This window comes from Fukomys damarensis, unplaced genomic scaffold (genome assembly GCF_012274545.1).
Source record: "Fukomys damarensis isolate Sample0158 unplaced genomic scaffold, DMR_v1.0_HiC HiC_scaffold_15, whole genome shotgun sequence".
Lineage (NCBI taxonomy): Eukaryota > Metazoa > Chordata > Mammalia > Rodentia > Bathyergidae > Fukomys > Fukomys damarensis.
Window position 1 is genome coordinate 17,851,210 of NW_022900927.1, and position 17,598 is coordinate 17,868,807.

Sequence of the window (17,598 nt, forward strand, 5' to 3'; positions counted from 1 at the left end):
CCAGCATGCTCCACGGCTGGCGTCTGGGGAGGGGGCGGGCCTTGGCCTCCCAACCTGCAGCGGTTGCCCCTGCGTGGGCCACCCCGGGCCAACTCGAGGGTCTCTGAGTCCCGCCGGATGTTCACAGTGACCCAGGCCCACCTGGCAGCCACTGTGAGGTCCACCTCACTGCCCACCACAGTGCAGAGCAGCAGGTGGGGCCAGGTGGGGATGCCCGGAACTGGGGTAGAGGCTGTGCTCTTCCGAGGTGGAGACCAGGTCAGACGGTTGAGACTTGGGCAACTAAGTCATTTGGCCAACCTCAAAATTCCCGCCCCAGGCCAAGGCGGAGGCAGGAGGATTGCAACGAGGTCCAGGCCATTCTGAGTTCAAACCCAGCCTGCACTGCACAGTGAGATCCTGTCTCCAAAAGAATAGCGTTTACATAAACCCTTGAAAAAACCCAAAAGAAAAAAATAATAATCCTGTCCCATAGTAGGGGAACATAGGCTGCATTTAACATGGTATTCAAGTGTGGGCCAAGGGTCACTCATTCCAGAAGATGAATTAGCTCTTGAGAGAGCTGACACAATGAGGCAGGAAACACAACTGCATTCCACTCACGAAGTGATACTGTATCAGGAAGCATCTTTCTATTCTACGGTGTTCATGGTAGGTCTCTCAGGTTGCAGTTTAACCACTACAGGAGAGGCTGGCTCTAAGCTTAGAACTGGTAGCGGCAGAGTGCAGAAAGGTGGGAATAGGACTCCCAGTCTGGGTTTGGAACGGAGGAATAACTCAGAGAAATGAGAGTCCTCAGGTAAGGATATAATCCTATTGCAAAAGGACTAAGAGTATTTTCCATACTATACTGAGAGCGGGGAGCAAGTTTTTCTAGTTGGAGTACTATATACTAGATAGAAGCACTCAGGCCTGTAGTCCTAAGAGTCAAGAGGCTGAGGCAGGATTGCTGTGAGTTTGAGGCCACCCTGGGTTACATAGTGAGCTCAAGGCCAGCCTGGACTATGCAGCAAGACCCTGTCTCAATCCCACTTCCACCCCTCCAGTCACTAGATGGGAAAATCAAGTCACAGAAAAGGCTGGTAATTGGTCCAAGGTTACACAACTTCTCAGAGGCAGGACTGGGAGAGGAACATAGGTGTCCTGGCTCCAGTCCAGCCTCTTATATAACATGTTCAGAGCCTTTGCTGATATAGTAGGACCAATTCCAGGACCTGTCTCAGCCAGTTTCTCCTGCTAGAATGTTTACTACCTTAGTCACTCATGTTTGGTCTTTAGCAATTGCTAGAAAAACTGCTTCTCATCTGCTCAGACTTCTTCTTTCAATTCCCTCTTTGCTTTCTCCTAGGCCACTTTTAACATATCGAGCCCTGGCCAGGAGAGAGCAGAATTATCAGCTTCTCCGTTCTTTGTGGTTTATAGAAACCAGGGTCCTGTTGCCTATTTTAACTTTTACCTTGAGGCCTATATTGTTGCCCCTTCCTTTCTGTTGTCTCTTTCCCTCAAGTCTCCTTTTTTCAGTATCTTCCTTTGTCTCTTTTTCTATTCTTTGCTTCCCAATCTCCTTTCTCACTTGTTAGTTCCTTAGTCTGCTGGCAGGTGACCTTCTGTCCTAATCCCACACTTCTGTCTCTGGTGTATCTTGGTAGCTTCTGTCAGCCAGGAGCTTGAGGTGAGTACTTGTTTTAATCTACCTTAGAGAGTTAAGGCACATTTAGTCACTCAGGAATTTTTAAAAGCATTTTGTGCATTTCATTATAGCAGATATGCACGGGAAAGTGTCAGATAGATTAATGGCTAAGTATATACTAAAATAATCCAAAATGGGTAATTGTAAAACCACTCTCACTGGGCTTATTTTGTGGACTGGTAAAGATAGCAGCAAGGGGAAGAACCAGCCCACAGATGTGGTGAAATCTAACTTGAGTCCTGTAACTGTAACTGCATTTCCTTTGGAGGGTTTAATTACAAATAGAAAGACACAGTATGATAATGTACATTCCATTTTATTTGCTTTTCATCTTCTTTTTTTTTTTTTTTTTTTTTTTTTTAAAATAGAATCTTACTATGTATTCCAGGCTGGCCTTAAACTGTGTAGCCCAGGGTGGCTTCAAGCTTGTGATATCCTGCTTCAGCCTCTGCTTCTTCTTCTTTTTTAAATCTGGTTCTGACTCAATAGTCTCAGAATTTTTTTTTTTGCCTTTTTTTTCTTCTTCAGTGCTGAGGTTGTAACCCAGAGCCTTGAGCATCTTACACAAGCACTCTACCACTGAGCTATAACCTCAGTTCTATTTTTTTTCTTGTTAACTCAAGTTCTATTGCATGCAGATCTAAGAACCATCTTGGGAAGGCTGCTGGACTCAGAAAAATGTTCAGTTGGAGGCAATGACCTGAAAGAAAAGACAGTTATTTCCACAGTAAATTCTATCTACCTCCTTTCTTATTTTCTCAGGGCTCCAAGTTAAATATGTTCTGTAGGTGGTTTATGGGGACTTGTAGGGGCAGTAGTAGGCCTCAGAAAGCCTCAATATTATAGGCACATACCTAGCATGTAGAGGCATGGGGCAGACTTTAAAACGCTGTGAGCCGACAACACTTATGTTAGAAGGCTCTAGAATGGTTGAAGGCTGGAGGGCATAGTGAGACAGATTGTGTGTTTCTACTACTAGGTCAGTGCAGGCAGTTGTCCTAATTCTCAAACATTCTTTAAGGTGATAAAATTTTCAAAACTTAGACTAGACTTGGTGGTATACAGTTATAATCGTAGCACTTGGGAGGCTGAGGCAAGAGGAACTCAAGTTTGCGGCCAACCAAGGCTACATAGTGAGTTTGGGGCAGCCACGGACTATATGGCAAGACTGTCTCTGAAAAACAAAACAAAAAATTAAAACAATTCTCACAGTGCCCTTAGAAAGAGATTGAGGGAGAGGAGCATGCAGGCCTTTCTGAAGCTGTTTTTCCCTTGGCTTTGACTTAGGACAACACTAATATGTACCTGGTTCAGATCTGCTATTATTACTATCTCAGCCCAACCAGTAAACAGTATGGTGAAGTCTGCTCAATAGTTACGTGCAGGAGAACTCACGATGGTACTATTACCTGGGAAAGGGAAAGGACTACATATGTGAATGCAGTAAGGAAGACAAATGACTTTCCCAGCCCATCTTTTGTTCCTGACTCATGCGATCCTTGCATCTCTAGGTGACTCTATTTTTGTTTGTTTGGTTTTGGTTTTTTGAGACAGGGTCTCAGCATGTAGTTGAGACTGACCTGGAACTCACTATGTAGCTCAGGCTGGTCTTGAACTCACAGCCATCCTCCTGCCTCCACCTCCCGAGTGCTGGGATTGCAGACATGCACCACCATGCCCAGCTAAGGTGACTCTATTTTAATCTATCATTTGAGAAAACTCACATTATTTATCCAAGAGATATAAGCAGAGACACGGGTGAAGACTGTGGGCTTCTTTGCAACATTGCAGCCAAGGCTGGACACAAAGCTGGTCACTCCATGGACAGCATACTGACCATTCACCAAGCAGTGCAGGGGGCCCCCAGAATCACCCTGAAGGGAAGAAGAGCAGAGCCCTAAAATTTCAGCCCACATGCATCTCTACTTGTGAAATTCTGTACAGTTTTAAAGCTCCAATTCAAATTTTTACTTCCTTCATATCCCTACAATCAAAAGGAATCTCTTTTTCCTTTCTTTTTTTTTTGAGACAGAGTCTCACTATGGAGTTGAGACTGACCTGGATCTCACTGTGTAGCTCAGGTTGGTCTCGATCTCACAGGGATCCTCCTGCCTCAGCCTCCTGAGTGCTGGGATTACAGGCTTGTGCCACCACGCCTGGCTCTTCTTCCTTTCTAAAATAGCCACAGTCCTTCTGCCTTTCTTTTGCAGCACTTATGTCGTAGTCTGCCTTGTATTTTGTTCTCATAATTTGTTTTTGCTTTGCATGCATATTCATGAACTTCTTCAGTAAGGAACTATGTCTTATTGATATCTTTCCTCTCCATAATGCTAGCATAGAAACTTTCTGTTGTTTGTCCTTATGGTGCTAGGGATTGAATCCAGAGCCTCACACTTGCTAAGCACACACTTCTGTCACTGAGTTATACCCCAGCCCTAATCTTTGTGTTTATAAGCTCAAGGCCTTAGGTTCAACTCTAAGAACTACAAAAAATAAATATAAACCAGGGCCAGGGATTTAGCTCAGTGGTACTGTGCCTGCCTTGCAACCCAAGGTCCTGAGTTCGATCTCTGGTACCAAAAAAGAAAAAACAAAATGAAACAACAACAAAACTAAATATAAACCAAAACAAATCTATAAAAATAAAAAATGAAGGCAACAAAGTCTAAGCAAGGAGAAGAAAATAAACTATAGAACTATAATTAATACTGCATTCATAGTATAAGAACAACATATCATTAAATGGAACAATCAAAGAACCAAAAAAGGGAGCCCTTAGAAATTATAAATTTGATAGTAGAAATGAGAGTTTGGAAGAATTGAAACCTAAAGTACAACAAAGAAACATAATATAGAGGACAGGACCAGGAGGTAACCCTATGAATAAAATCAATTCTAGAAAGAGGGTTTAGGGGTGTGGCTCAGTGACAGAACATTTGCCCAGCATGCATAAGGCCCTGGGTTTTATCTTTAGTGCCCAAGGGGAAAAAACCTAGAAAGATAAAACTAAAAAAGGAGGCAAGGATGCTGGGTGTGGTGGCACACACCTGTAATCCCAGCACTTGGGAAGCTGAGGCAGGAGGATCACTGTGAGTTCTACACCAGCCTAGGCTACATAGTGAGTTCCAGGTCAGTCTCAACTACATAGTGAGACCCTGTCTCAAAACACCACACACACACACAAAAAAAAATGGAGGCAAGGAAATAGTCAATAAAGAACATTTTCAGAATCAAAGGTCTTGAATTTCCAGAAAGAAGAAGAAGAAGAAGAAAAAAAAAAACAAACTAAATGTTATAATGAACACAAATAGAACCACCCCACTGGGTCAGACCACTGGGGGTCCCAGATCTCTGGTATCAAGAAAAAAATGAAGCAGATGACTTATAAATTAGTGGAGAATAGGGGTCTGACTTAACTACGTACTTATTAACTCCAGGGAAATCAAAGTAAGTTATGTAGGAAAGGAAAAGTAATCCTAAAGTATTACATGATTTAATTGTTAATAGTATTTTACATAGTGAAAATGAACACTGACCTAACCAAAATTATTTTGGCAGGTTGAGAAGGTAAAGGGAAAGGTTCATGCAGGATGGGTGCACTTCCTGTAATACCTGAACTGAAAAATAGCAGTTAAGTGTATATATATATATATATATATATATAAGAGAGAGAGATACAAAGGTCCACCTCAAAAGATCAACTGAAAGGGTTGAAAGTCATCCTGGGGAAGGAAAACTAGAGGAGTAGAGTTGGTACAATGACTCTTCTTTTCCACGACCGAGCTTCATGGTCTTACAGTATGTGCCAATTTAATAGGTATAGCTTCAAAAAAGAATTAAATTTATAGAACTAGACCAGGTGTGGTGGTGCACACCTGTATTCCCGCACTGGAGAGGCTGAGGTAGGTGGACCACCTGTTAGTTCATTCCAGCCTGGGCTACATAGTAGTTCAAGGCCAGGCTGCACTACATAGTGAGACCCTTTCTCAAAAAACAAACAGAAGAACTAGAGAAAAAAAAAACAAAAACAAAAGCTTAAATTGGAGATAATTCTTTTAAAGAGGGACTAGCTTTTAAAAGATTCTCCTCCTCCATGACTAGCTGTCCTTAAACTACCACTTTTTCTGTTCCTGTACCCCAAATGCTATTTGGGAAAATGTGTTTTCCCTAGATTATTGTACCCAAACAAAACAGCCTAACTCCCTTCCATCTCTATCCTAAAAAGGACTTGAGAGTATTTCAGAGCTAGAGGATCAGAAGAAAACTGAGTTGTGAGTACTGCTGTCGTATGCTAATTGACCTTAAAAGAGATTGACTGGAGCTCTGGAGAGATGGAGGGTGTGACTGAAGATTTCACAGCAGAAGGAAGAGCTGGAGAAGAAAGTAGTGGGAATAGGTTGATTGAATTGGGAGGTGACAGTGAATCCACTTTGAGGAGAAAGGGACTTAGAAATCCAAAATCCCAGAAGACCCACTATTGGGGAAATTCCAGTGAAAGGGACCTGAGTGGCAGCCTGAAGAAAAGTACTTTAATTTTTGAAAATCAAAGGTCTCAAGAGAGCAGAAAGATTAGAATTAACTCAGGAGGCTACACGTTACACCTGGAGCTGGCTGGGTGGTGAGCACCTGGAAGATGCTGCAGTATGCCTAGTTCTGCCTCCCCACACCGCTCGACTTTTAACAAAGGAAAGTCACAGTGAAAACTGAGATGTGTTGATTGCCTTATTTCCATAGTTCTTTGGATTCACAAAAATCCCTTTAATTCTTTCATTCTACTATTTCAACTATTGTCAGCCTCCCGCTAACAAATTCTCTTCCTCTTCTACATCGCTTGAATCTTGTAAATGATCTGCAGTCATGTACTATTGTGGTAGTCTTGCAGGAAAACCCAGCCTCGGATGTAGCTATTTCTTACATCTTGTATTTGAGCAAAATGGAGTGAAGCACACACCCACGTGGTCATTGCCTCATCTCCAACCTCAACATCTCGGAGGACAATCTGCCCATTCACCTTAATAATCCCAGACTTCTACAACCTTTGCCTCTTCATTTTCTGTAGCCAAATTGACTCATCCTAATTCATGAGTAACCAGAAGCAATAATTCAGAATGCCTGCCAACTTCCAGCTACCCAACCTGCAAACTCTTTCAAGTCCCTGTGCACGTCTGGTATCCCTCTTCCTGGCCAAAGTCAGTGCTGCTGGTTCCATGTCTTCCTTTTCTTCTGGGATCTTGTGCCATTCATTATTTCCTGGCTGTACCAGATACTTTCCTCTCTGCCTATTAATGCACTCAATTTTCTTCCCTTTTAAAAGATTCACCTCTTCCATGACTAGCTGTCCTTAAAGCTACCAGACCTTTTTTTGTTTCTCTGTTTCATCCAAGATTCTTGGAAGAGTAATCTGCATTCCCTTCTATATTTCTTAAGCTTCTGCCCTCACCACTCTACTAAAATGGTTCTTGCCATGCACAGCAGTGATCCACCAGTTGCTAAGTAGCCATTTTCTTCTTTTCTACTATGGTTCCTGGCTGCATCATAGACCACCCATGTGATGATCTGTCAGTATTTCCTGAGAGTTTGTAAAGCTGTACTGCATTCTTTTCTCTTATCATTACTGGCCCTTTCTTAGACCCTGGTGGGTTCTTTTTGTTATACATATCTCGAAAACACTCAAGTTTATGTTTTCATTCACAGTTCTTCCCCAACCCAGTGTCGTCCCTCCACCCCGTGTTCCTATTCTACAACTTTTGGGAGGGTGTTGGCTTGATGCTTAGCTATTCCTGGATGTTCAAACCTTATAAATCTTGTCTTGTTTGAGGCACCAACTCCATACCCTACATCACTTAAGCCAGATACTGGGAAATCTTCCTTCTTTCCTCTCTCTTTTCCTTCTCTCCCTCCTCTCCATTTCTACCACCATTGACCAGATGCAGGCCCTCAAATTTCCTACCTAGTCTGGTGTGGTGGTGCATGCCTGAAATTCTAGCACTCAGGAGGCGGAGACAGGAGGATTGAGGTGAGTTTGAGGCTAGGCTGGGTTACATAGCACATTTGTTCAAGGCCAGCCTAAACTGCATAGTGAGGCCCTGTCCAAAAAAAAAAAAAAAAAAAAAAAAAAAAAAAAAAAAAAAAAAAAAAAAAAAAAAAAAAAAAGAAAAACAAAAAAATCCCACCTAGATCACTGCAATAGCCCCTTAAGCAGTCTCTTGGTCTCTCTTGCCCTTCTCAAAAGGCACACCTACCTCATCACCAGGGAGCACTTCTAAAAGGCAAATCTGATTGCGCTGTTATATTTACAAGCCTTCAATGGTTTCCCAGTGCCTAGGAAATAAAGGTCATATCCCTAAGCATGGCCTTAAACCTTAAGTCAGAGAGTCACATGGCTCCTGGTGGCCTCTAGTCTCATCTTCTGACATTTCTTAGTAAAGTAATAGTTAATCCTCTAGCCTAGGGGTTAGCAAATTTCTTGTGTAAAGGCCAAACAGCAAATATATTAGGCTTTGCAGACCACATGATCTCTTTAGGAACCTCTGTATTATAGTACAAAAACAGCCATAAAAAATAGGTAAATGGAAAAAAAAAAAGGTAAATAAACGATGGCCATGACCTGATGTCACTTATAAATGCTGCAAATTTTTATATGTTTTTCCTGTGTCCTTATTCTTTTGATTTTTTTTCCCTAACCATTTCAAAATATAATACATTTTAAACTTGTGGGCTGCACAAAAACAGGCAGCAGGCCAGATTTGGCTTGTGGGCCTCCAATCTCTACTTTGTTTCAGCTGTGAGAAAGTTGTTTCTTGGCCTGATGCTTTATTCATGCCTTTTCTTTTCTCTGAGTGGTTTTTTTGTTTTGTTTTGTTTTGTTTTTCCCCCTTTTTCTACCTGGCTTACTTGTATTTAACTTTTAGGACTTTCTGTAGATTCTATTTTCCTAGGAAAGGCACATTTTTTTCTGACTTTAGCAAATAGAGGTGGTACCTATCTTGGAGTTTCCACATCGCTCTATTCCTGTCTTTATTGTAATACTTAGCCGCAGTATGTTACAATATACTGTATCTCTGCTCCTCCCCTATTAGCCAGGCACCATGAAGGATACAAAGAGGAACCAACAATGTCAAGTGGAAGAGCAGAAGAGCACACTGACATAGTTTTATTCCCCTGGTGCCTGGAATATGGGTGATACACACTGAACATTCGTTCCATTTCATTAGAAAATCTTTAATATGGTTTATTGCTGATTGATCTTATGTAAGTAGAGAATAATCTTTATTATATAAAACTAACTTGTACCCAAACACTCACTTGTACCCATTCCTGTAAAAAAATGGGGTAAAGAAAGCCGTGATGGATGAAGCACAAGAAAAAGATGAGATTGATAGGATTGGGAGCCTTCTTATATACGATTACAACCACCCTTCTAGGCCCAGCCCCAAATCTAGGCCACAGACAATACGGAGAGAACACACACATGTGCCAACACACAAAGGTTGGGTCACTGAAGCTTTTGAGGTGGGGACACTGAGCAAGGCAAACTTTGAGGTTCCTTTCCACTTTGTGATTCTGTGAATAGAATTACTAGCGCAGAATCATTCTCAGATGCAAGAGTAGAAAGTTGAGTCTATACCTAGGTGCAAGAGTAGGTATGGAACAGAGTGAGCAAAAGGTAGAGGGTCAAAGGCAGAGAGCAGAAGGGATGGGGGTGGGATTTCTGACCTGTCCCCCATGTGTTCACCTGGCATCCAGAGCGAACCCCATCTCCGCCAGCACACACCATGGTGTTCTTCACAATGGAGCCCCAGTAGGAAGAGCTGGAGCAGATGGCGTGGCTCACGCTGGGCAGGTAAGCCTCCTGCAGGGTCTGGGACACCTGCCCATTGGCTGAACAGGACACACATTGGAAGTCAGCCCTGATTTTGTCCAGGGGAAAAAAATCCTTCCACACCTGCCAAAACTTCCCAAGCTCAGGATAAGCTCCTTCTCTCTGTTGTATGTCACAGATCCTCTTCTCTCTATATGGCAATTACAGGCCTCTTATTCTTCCCAGGCTCTAAGTCTAAGCCAACAATCCTACCCCTGCCTTTTGTACTTGTGGGTAACTTTGTTAAGTGACAAGAATGATCTTACTGGTTGATAACTTATCTGTCCTACTTCTTACACTGTAAGCCTCACAAAGCAGAATGAGGATGGTACACACCTGTTTTCATTTCTTAAGAACTTGGCACAGCTTTTCTGTCTCTAGCCCTTTTGCCTTTTCAAAGCTTTTGCATATGTGTCATTTTTCATCATGACAACCCTTTCATGTCATACATCAAGAAATTGAACTACAATGACGTTAAACAAATTGAGAGCAGAGGCAGATTAGAAATGTCTCTCAGCTCCAGGGTTTTCCAGCAGAATGACTGCTCACAGCAAGGCCTTGCTTGCCTTTCAGAAACTCAAATGCTGCCTGGTGGCTAACAGGCTTCTGTTCACAGCCCTCTCACATTTCCACGTTCTTTTTCTTAGACAAGGTTTTGCAGTAAGGTTCAGGCTAGGCTCACTACTGTAAGTAGCCCAGGCTGGCCTCAAACTTGCAGTGATCCACCTACCTCAGCCTCCTAAGTGCTAGGATTACAGGTGTGCGCCACCACGCCTGGCTCCACATTATCTGAATATTTTCTGTGATGATTAGAGAAAAGCTGAAGCCTCTTCTTGCCCTGACTTACCTAGATCTACACCTACCCATGTCTTATTCACTGTAACTCAGCCCATTGCTTGGAGATAGCACAATGCTGTAACAACCACCAAAGTGAGAGAACACCTAGGTTCTGGTCCTAATTTTGCACTAACTAGTCATGTGATTATGATCCTTAATATTTTTGGTTCTTCTTTCCTCATATACAAAATGAGAACTAGTACAAAAACCTGTTTGACCTATGTGTGGTGACACCATCTGGAATCCCAACACTCTGGAAGGCTGAGGCAAGAACATCACAGGTTCAAACCCAGCTCGGGCAATTTAGCAAGACCCTGTCTCACAATTAAAAAAATGAAAAAGGGCTGAGAATGTAGCTCATTACAAAGGCCTTGGGTTCATTCCCCAGTATCCCCACCACCACCACATAATAACTACTCTCTTTGGTAAGACTGTTTTTAGTTTGAAGAGTCTGATTCTCTGACTCAACTGTGCCATAGTTTATTCTTAGTTTGGTTTAATGCATCAGCTATTTTATCTATGGTTCCTTAGAATAATGGTCTCTGGCTTTAAATACTTAACACCACAAAAGAGTATGCCTTAGTAACTCAACTACTAATCAAGATCACAGTGGTGAATGGTGCCAACGTAGGTGACTTACTCTTGGTCATGCCCCAGCCTGTGATATAGCAGGGAGTGTCGTTAGCCAGGATGACTCCTTCCTGGGGCAGAGCTCCTAGCTGCACGTTGCTGTTGAGGGTAACGCTCTTGGCCAGGCGCAGAAGGGCGATGTCATAGCTGCAGGAGGAGAGAAGTCACTTTGGAATCAAACCTTCCCTCAGGTCCACACCTGCACTAAGGTCACTAAGCCTTTGTGTCCCCATGGAGTTGAAAGCTAAATCTAAATGAAGGGCAGCGGGCATGGTGGGACAAGCCTGTAATCCCAGCACTCTGGAGGCTGAGGCAGGAGGATCGCTGGGAGTTCTAGACCAGCCTGGGCTACACAGTGAGTTCCAGGTCAGTCTCAACTACATAGTGAGACCCTGCCTCAAAAAACAGCAAACAAACAAACAAAAGTAAATGAGGGCTAACCCACTAAGTAGCTGAGCTATGGGACATTTTATGTTTAACAGCAGCATCTGCTGGTGGAATATCAGTATTGCAGCTTCATGCCAAAGTCTGCAACCCAGGGAGGTGGCAACTGAGGAGTCAGAAATGAGCAGATGGCATGATCTTGGTGGCAACGTTCTCAAAGAAGAAAGACATAAAATACTGTGTGGCTCTGAAAGCTCTGTAGAAATTCCTCAATTATTTGAACTCTAACTCCATACTCTAGAATTAACCCCTGCCTTTTTTTTTTCTTTCCCAGTGCTTGAGGGTCAAATCCAGGGTCTCTCACATAATAGTCAAGCTCTCTGCTATGGAGCTAAAACCCCACCTCAGACCTGGCCACATTCTCCTGATTTCCTTTCCAGAAGTCTACAACTCACTCTTGTAAATCTCTCCTATGTAAGACTCACTTTAAGAAATTTATTTTTGAGGTGGAGGTGTAGCTCCGTGGTAGAGTCCCTGACTAGCATGGACTAGGCTCTGGCTTCAATCTCCAGGAAAAAGAAGAAGGAGGAAGGAGGAAGAAGAGGGAGGAGGAGGAGGAGAAGAAGGAAGAGAAAATTTTCTCTTACTGATGGAACCTATCACATACAAATAATACATAACATCAAAAAACAAAAGGCAGCCGTGTGTGGTGGCGCATGCCTGTAATCCCAGCACTCGGGGCGGGGGGCTGAGGCAGGAGGAGCGCTGTGAGTTCGAGACCAGCCTGGGCTACATAGTGCGTTCCAGGTCAGTCTCAACTACGTAGTGAGACCCTGTCTTTGTTTGTTTGTTTGTTTTGTTTTGTTTGAAACAGGGTCTCACTAAATAGTTGAGACTGACCTGGAACTCTCACTGTGTAGCCCAGGCTGGTCTCGAACTCACAGTGATCCTCCTGCTTCAGCCTCCCAAGTGCTGGGATTACAGGCATGTGTACCACCATGCCCGGCTGAGACCCTGTCTTAAAAAACCAAAACCAAGGGCTGGGGATGTGGCTCAGTGGTTCTGTCCCCTGCCTCCCAAGCACAAGGGCCCAAGTTCAATCCCTGGTACCAAAAAAATAAAAAAACTTGTTATTAAAAAAAAAAGAATAAAAACATAAGGCCGGTGATTTCGCTCAGCGGTTCGGTGGCCTGCCTGGCAAGCGCAAGGACCCGAGTTCAATCCCTGGTTCCAAAAAAAAAAACCAAAACCACACAAACAACAACAACAAAACAAAAGGCAGAAATGTTAAGATCTACAGAGAAGAGACTTCAGGTAATCCAATAATGCAAACCTTCTTACATCAAACTAATCCTTAAGACCCGAAGTTCTGAATCTCTCCCAAATCTAAATTCTCAAAGTCCCCCTGGATGAGCCAGCTCATTGCTTCCCTGTAGGACATAGTATTCTCTTGGGCTCAGCTGGCTCCTCATCCAAAGGTCAGGCCATGAGCCACAGACCAAGTTTCAGACAGTGCAGTCCTGCTAGCCCTCTGGCAAAAGATCTGATGGAAGCCAAGACCCTCCACCTCCCAGCAGAGGGCCAGCCTGACCTAGCTCTTACCCAGCAGCCACGTTGTTGGCGTTCCAGTTTGGATGTTTCACAATCTTCTGCACACTCACAGTCTGCTCAGTGCCTTCACTCTGCTTCAGGTTGTGTTCTCCAACCACCACACGGAAGGTCAGGGAACTGGAGCGAGAGAAGGAAATCCTGAGTGTTCCAGGGAACTCTCTTGTCCCTTCAGAGAAAGGTTGGAAAACCGTCTTACATCTTATCGTTAGGACAGGACTCCATCTTATCTGGCTCAGGCAGAGGAGGACAAAAGAGCCTCAAAGATGAAGAAATAACAAGCTCTTCGCTCTGATTTACTAACTTGTGAGAGTGAAAAACACTATCAGCTTCATTTTCACATCTCATAACCTGGGACAAGTGTGGGGAGACTAAATGAAATAACGGCTGTGGGCCACAAGGCAATTTCGAGGGGAGTATAAACTTTTTTATTCATTTTGTTTTTGGGATGACCTTGAACTCACTATGTGGCCCAGGCTGGCTTCAAACTCAATAGTGATTCTCCTGTCTCAGCCTCCCAAGTTCTGGGATTACAGGTGTGCCACCACGCCTGGCATAGACTAGTAATTCTTAAAAGTGTGATCCTCTGTCTGCAAACGTTAGCCATCACCCAGAGACTTGTTAGAAATGTCTATCATCAGAGCGGGGCATGGTGGCACATGCCTGCAAGTCCAGAATTCTGGGAGGCTGAGGCAGAAGGGTCCCAAGTTTGTGCCCTGCCCAAGCAACTTAGTGACTTTAGTGAGACCCCGTCTTCAAATAAAATATAAAATAAACAGGTGTTATACATACAGCTCAGTGTGAAGACCCTGGGTTTAATCCTTAATATCGCACACACCAAAAAGGAAATTCCTCCCCTCATCACTTGGGAGGCTGAGGCAGGAGGATCGCCTCGAGTTTGAGGCCAGCCTGGGCTACATAGTGAGTTCAGGGCCAGCCTGAACTACAAAGTGAGACCCTATCTTTAAAAAAAATAAAAATAAAAAAGGAAATGCCTATCATCAGGCCTCCTTGTGGACTTACCAAATCAGAAATTCTGCTTAGTGAGGCTCAACCATCTGTGTCTTCCACATGATTTGGTTACATCTCAAATTTGAGAACCATTGCTCATGACAACAGTGAAAAAATAGTTACTAATCCTATGTTGGCTAGGCACTTAAATACTCAATCCTCACAACTCTACCAAACGGATAGTATCATTTTATTTCAGACATAAGGGAATGGGAGAAGAGAGAAGCTATGTCTCTTAGGTTACACAGCTAGAAGATGGCAAAACAACATTTGAACCCGAGTCTGACTCCAAAACGTATACTTTTCCCTATGCTATCTGCCTGCTACAATGATCTCCAAACATGAACAGGCTGGGTGGTGCCACGCTGTTCACCCCTGCCCAGAGAAATCAGCTAGACATCTTTCAGCAAATCCAGCGTCTCCTCCTCCCGGGGGCTCAGAAAAGCTGATCGTCGCTTTTCTCACCGGTCTACACAGTGGGCAGCTGTCAACACCCAGTTCTTTCTGATGAGGGTCCCTCCACAGGTGTGGTCCCAGGAACCTAGAGAGGAATACTGGAGGGAAATCTAGAGGGGAAAGAGAGAGGGGAGGGATAGGTTGGTGTTTCTCAAAAGGCTTTGCCCCAAACATATCGCCTCCTTAAATTCCTGCCATCCCTCAAAACATTCTCCATCTTTCTGGACTAAGGATAGCAAGTAGGTTTTATCTGATTTGCCAGTTGCTATGATTGATGGTGGTATAGTTGATAAGGGGTGTGGAGATGCTTCTGGGGTCAGCTCACAAGAATGCCCCATTGCTGGGTGATATTTGCTGGATAGGTAAGTGGGTGGGGTAACAAAGGCACACACGGAGTGTATTTGGCAAGTTCGTCTGTTGAACCGAACTTGGAACTCAGGTCCTTTTGTCACTGTTCTTTCTTGGGAAGGAAATGTAGCCAACGTATTGCTCTTTCATCCAAGTCCTGCAACTTAGGTCTCCAGAGCACTCCCGTCGGTGTTCTCTAACACCCCCATTTCGGGAAGGCTGGCCCACACTGACGGACGGGTCGTTTTCATCAGTTTGCCTCTCCTCCAGTCTTACAACCGAAAAACAGGGCTCAAACTATTGTAAAGTGCATTTGCAGCGATTCCTCTCAAAGTGTGGCTATTCATCTGTTAAGTTACCAGTTTTATACATTTAGATTTGCTTAAAGCAGGGCACAGCTGTCCTGTTACAAAAACGGAAACTCTTGACCCAAATAAGCAACTGCTTGTGTACTGTGTACATGCACGCGTGTGACATGCACCGTGTGGAGTGCAGAGGGCATTTGTGGGCCTGGAACACAGTCTTGCAACGATGTCCCGAGGGGTGTTGCTGGGAGCACAAAGGTGGTCTGTGTTTGGGTGAACGTGCGCCGGGAACGTCTGGTTGGTGTCAGATTCCCTCTGCTAAGCCTTTTGCATTTAGGAACCCAAATAAGCCTGGTCCCATTCATCTTTAAAACAGGATCCAGACAGCTGGCAAGCTGCTGGTTGAGAAGAATATGCACAAACATACACAGTACTTTCTATAAGTACACACCAACACTCACTGAGTCGCAAGTCTGGGCTGTGAGGGAACACCCACCTGAGAGGGCCAGGAGTTCTTCTTGGCCTCATTCCCTCCAACTACTCGTGCATTAGTATCTGGAAAGTCCTGGGTGCTGTGTCCTTTGTGGAGCGGAAGAAAAGTGAGTGATGACTAAGCATGGGGTCAGCTCTGGTGGGGATGGGGGAGTGGCTGCTGTGCTTTGCGGAATGTTAGCCTTGTCTGCAAATTCACAGCCCTTCTCTAACAACTGGTGAAGGGCCCTGCTGTGAGTTCTCTGAACCCCCTGTGAAAGCAGGGACAGCTGAGTACCTTCTGCTTTTCCCAGGTGTCCTAGAATTCTAGCATGCTATGAAGGACCTAACAAGAGTCACCAGAGCCCAGAGGCTCCTTGTAGTCTTGGTTTGCTCAGGGTCCACCCTTGGCTTGAGGGAACTCCTCCCCTGATGTTTGGCAGGATTTTCCAGTGGGCATGGACAGCAGGACTAATCCCAGCCACACCCCATTCAGGATATTCTCTGTCAGGAGTGTCGGTGTGTGCCTATAATCCCAGCATTCAGGAGGTTAAGGCAGGAGGATCTCCACAAGTTCAAGGTCAGCCTGGGCAACACAGTGAGTTCAGGGCCAGCCTGAACCATAAAGCGAGATCCTGTCTCAAAAAAACAACAACAACAAAAGGGCTGGTGGGGAAGCTCTGGTCTCTTGGAAGGGGCTTCTTTCTGTTTCGTGGCTCTGAGAGCTTTCACCAAGAAAGGCCTTGCATGGCCGATGGTAATCTTATCTTTTCTATCTTACAACCCAGGATAATAGACTTACTAGACTCATGCGCAGAGGACCCCACCCCCTACTCAGAGTAGGGAGCTGTCCTGGGCTTGGGGAAGACATTCTGATCCTTGTGCAAAAATTCCCCTCCCTATAAAACTCAGGCCAAATGCTCCACTTACCGTACAGGACCAGGGTGGTAAGCACAAGGAAGCACAGCATGTTGCCAGTGCAGTAGACCACTGACCCCCCTCCCACGAACCGAGCCCTCTTTATACTGCTCTTATCAGCAGCTTTGCTGACCTTCTTCCTGCCTGCTGACAGGGCTGTGGGTGGATGGAAGGGAAAATCACAGGTGACACAGGAGTACAAATGAAAAGATTGCTTTTCCAGTCAACTAATTTATCTGTTATGCAAAGACAGAACAAGGTTGGAGCTCAGTTAATCACCTGCTCTTGGTTGAAAAGCACCCAACAAGCACTTTTTTCAAAACTAAAGCGGAGAACCAAGACCACTCTTCCCTTGGAGTGCTGCATCTTCGTCATCCTACCCCCGGCATCCACCACTATCCCACTGCTCCGAGTTGTACCATAAATGCGGAGACCTGCCTGTGCTCTAGGAGGGGAAGGCAGAGCCGGAGGGGCAGAGTGGTTAGCAGGAAGAAGGCACCCCAGAGAGGGGGCTAGGGTGTGTCCCTTGCATATAGGTGTGGGTGCAGGCAGGAGCACAGCGAATGCCCTAGAGAGAATTCTGGTGAAAGGAAGTGCTGAGAAACAGATCGGGAAGACCTCAGCTGAAAAGAGAGCTCCTGGGAGAACATGGGGCAGGACTGATGAGGGGAACTTCAGAATGGGATGGCGGTCTGTGGTTATGAGAATTAGGGGCAGAGCGCACAGGAGGCGAGGGGCAGAACACTTAGGGTCAACAGAGGAGAAAGCAGGGAGGTGCACGGTACTGTGAGGAGGGCAGAGGTCCTTGGATTGGGTACGAAGTGTCCAAAAGTGATTAGAGAAAGTGATTGAAGTGATTAGAGCCACTGCAGGCCTGGAGTGGAGGACTGTGGGTGGAGCGGTGATGACAGTAAAGTGGGAGATTTTAATTCGGGCGGGGAGGTGCCTGGAGGCCTACAGGGAAGCAGGAAAATCACCTGGCTGTCCTGGGGCTTTTGTCATCCCCATACTGCAGAAGCCAGGCTTCATGCCTGCAGCAGCGGGAGTTGCCTGCAAAGGTGTTTGAAGAAGTCTACTAC

General features: G+C 44.8%; 1 protein-coding gene across 1 annotated transcript; it reads right to left on the bottom strand.

The window, feature by feature from the left end:
• Nucleotides 1–2,251: 2,251 nt before the first annotated feature.
• Nucleotides 2,252–16,571, bottom strand: Cela1 (chymotrypsin like elastase 1). The gene is made up of 8 exons (XM_010628567.1): nt 16,532–16,571; nt 15,627–15,709; nt 14,487–14,587; nt 13,005–13,130; nt 11,029–11,165; nt 9,426–9,571; nt 3,415–3,564; nt 2,252–2,390 (listed from the first exon to the last, which is right to left on the bottom strand). The coding sequence occupies exons 1-8, from the start codon at nt 16,569–16,571 to the stop codon at nt 2,373–2,375; spliced, it is 801 nt and encodes a 266-aa protein (XP_010626869.1). The 3' UTR covers nt 2,252–2,372.
• Between the last annotated feature and the right edge of the window lie 1,027 nt (nt 16,572–17,598).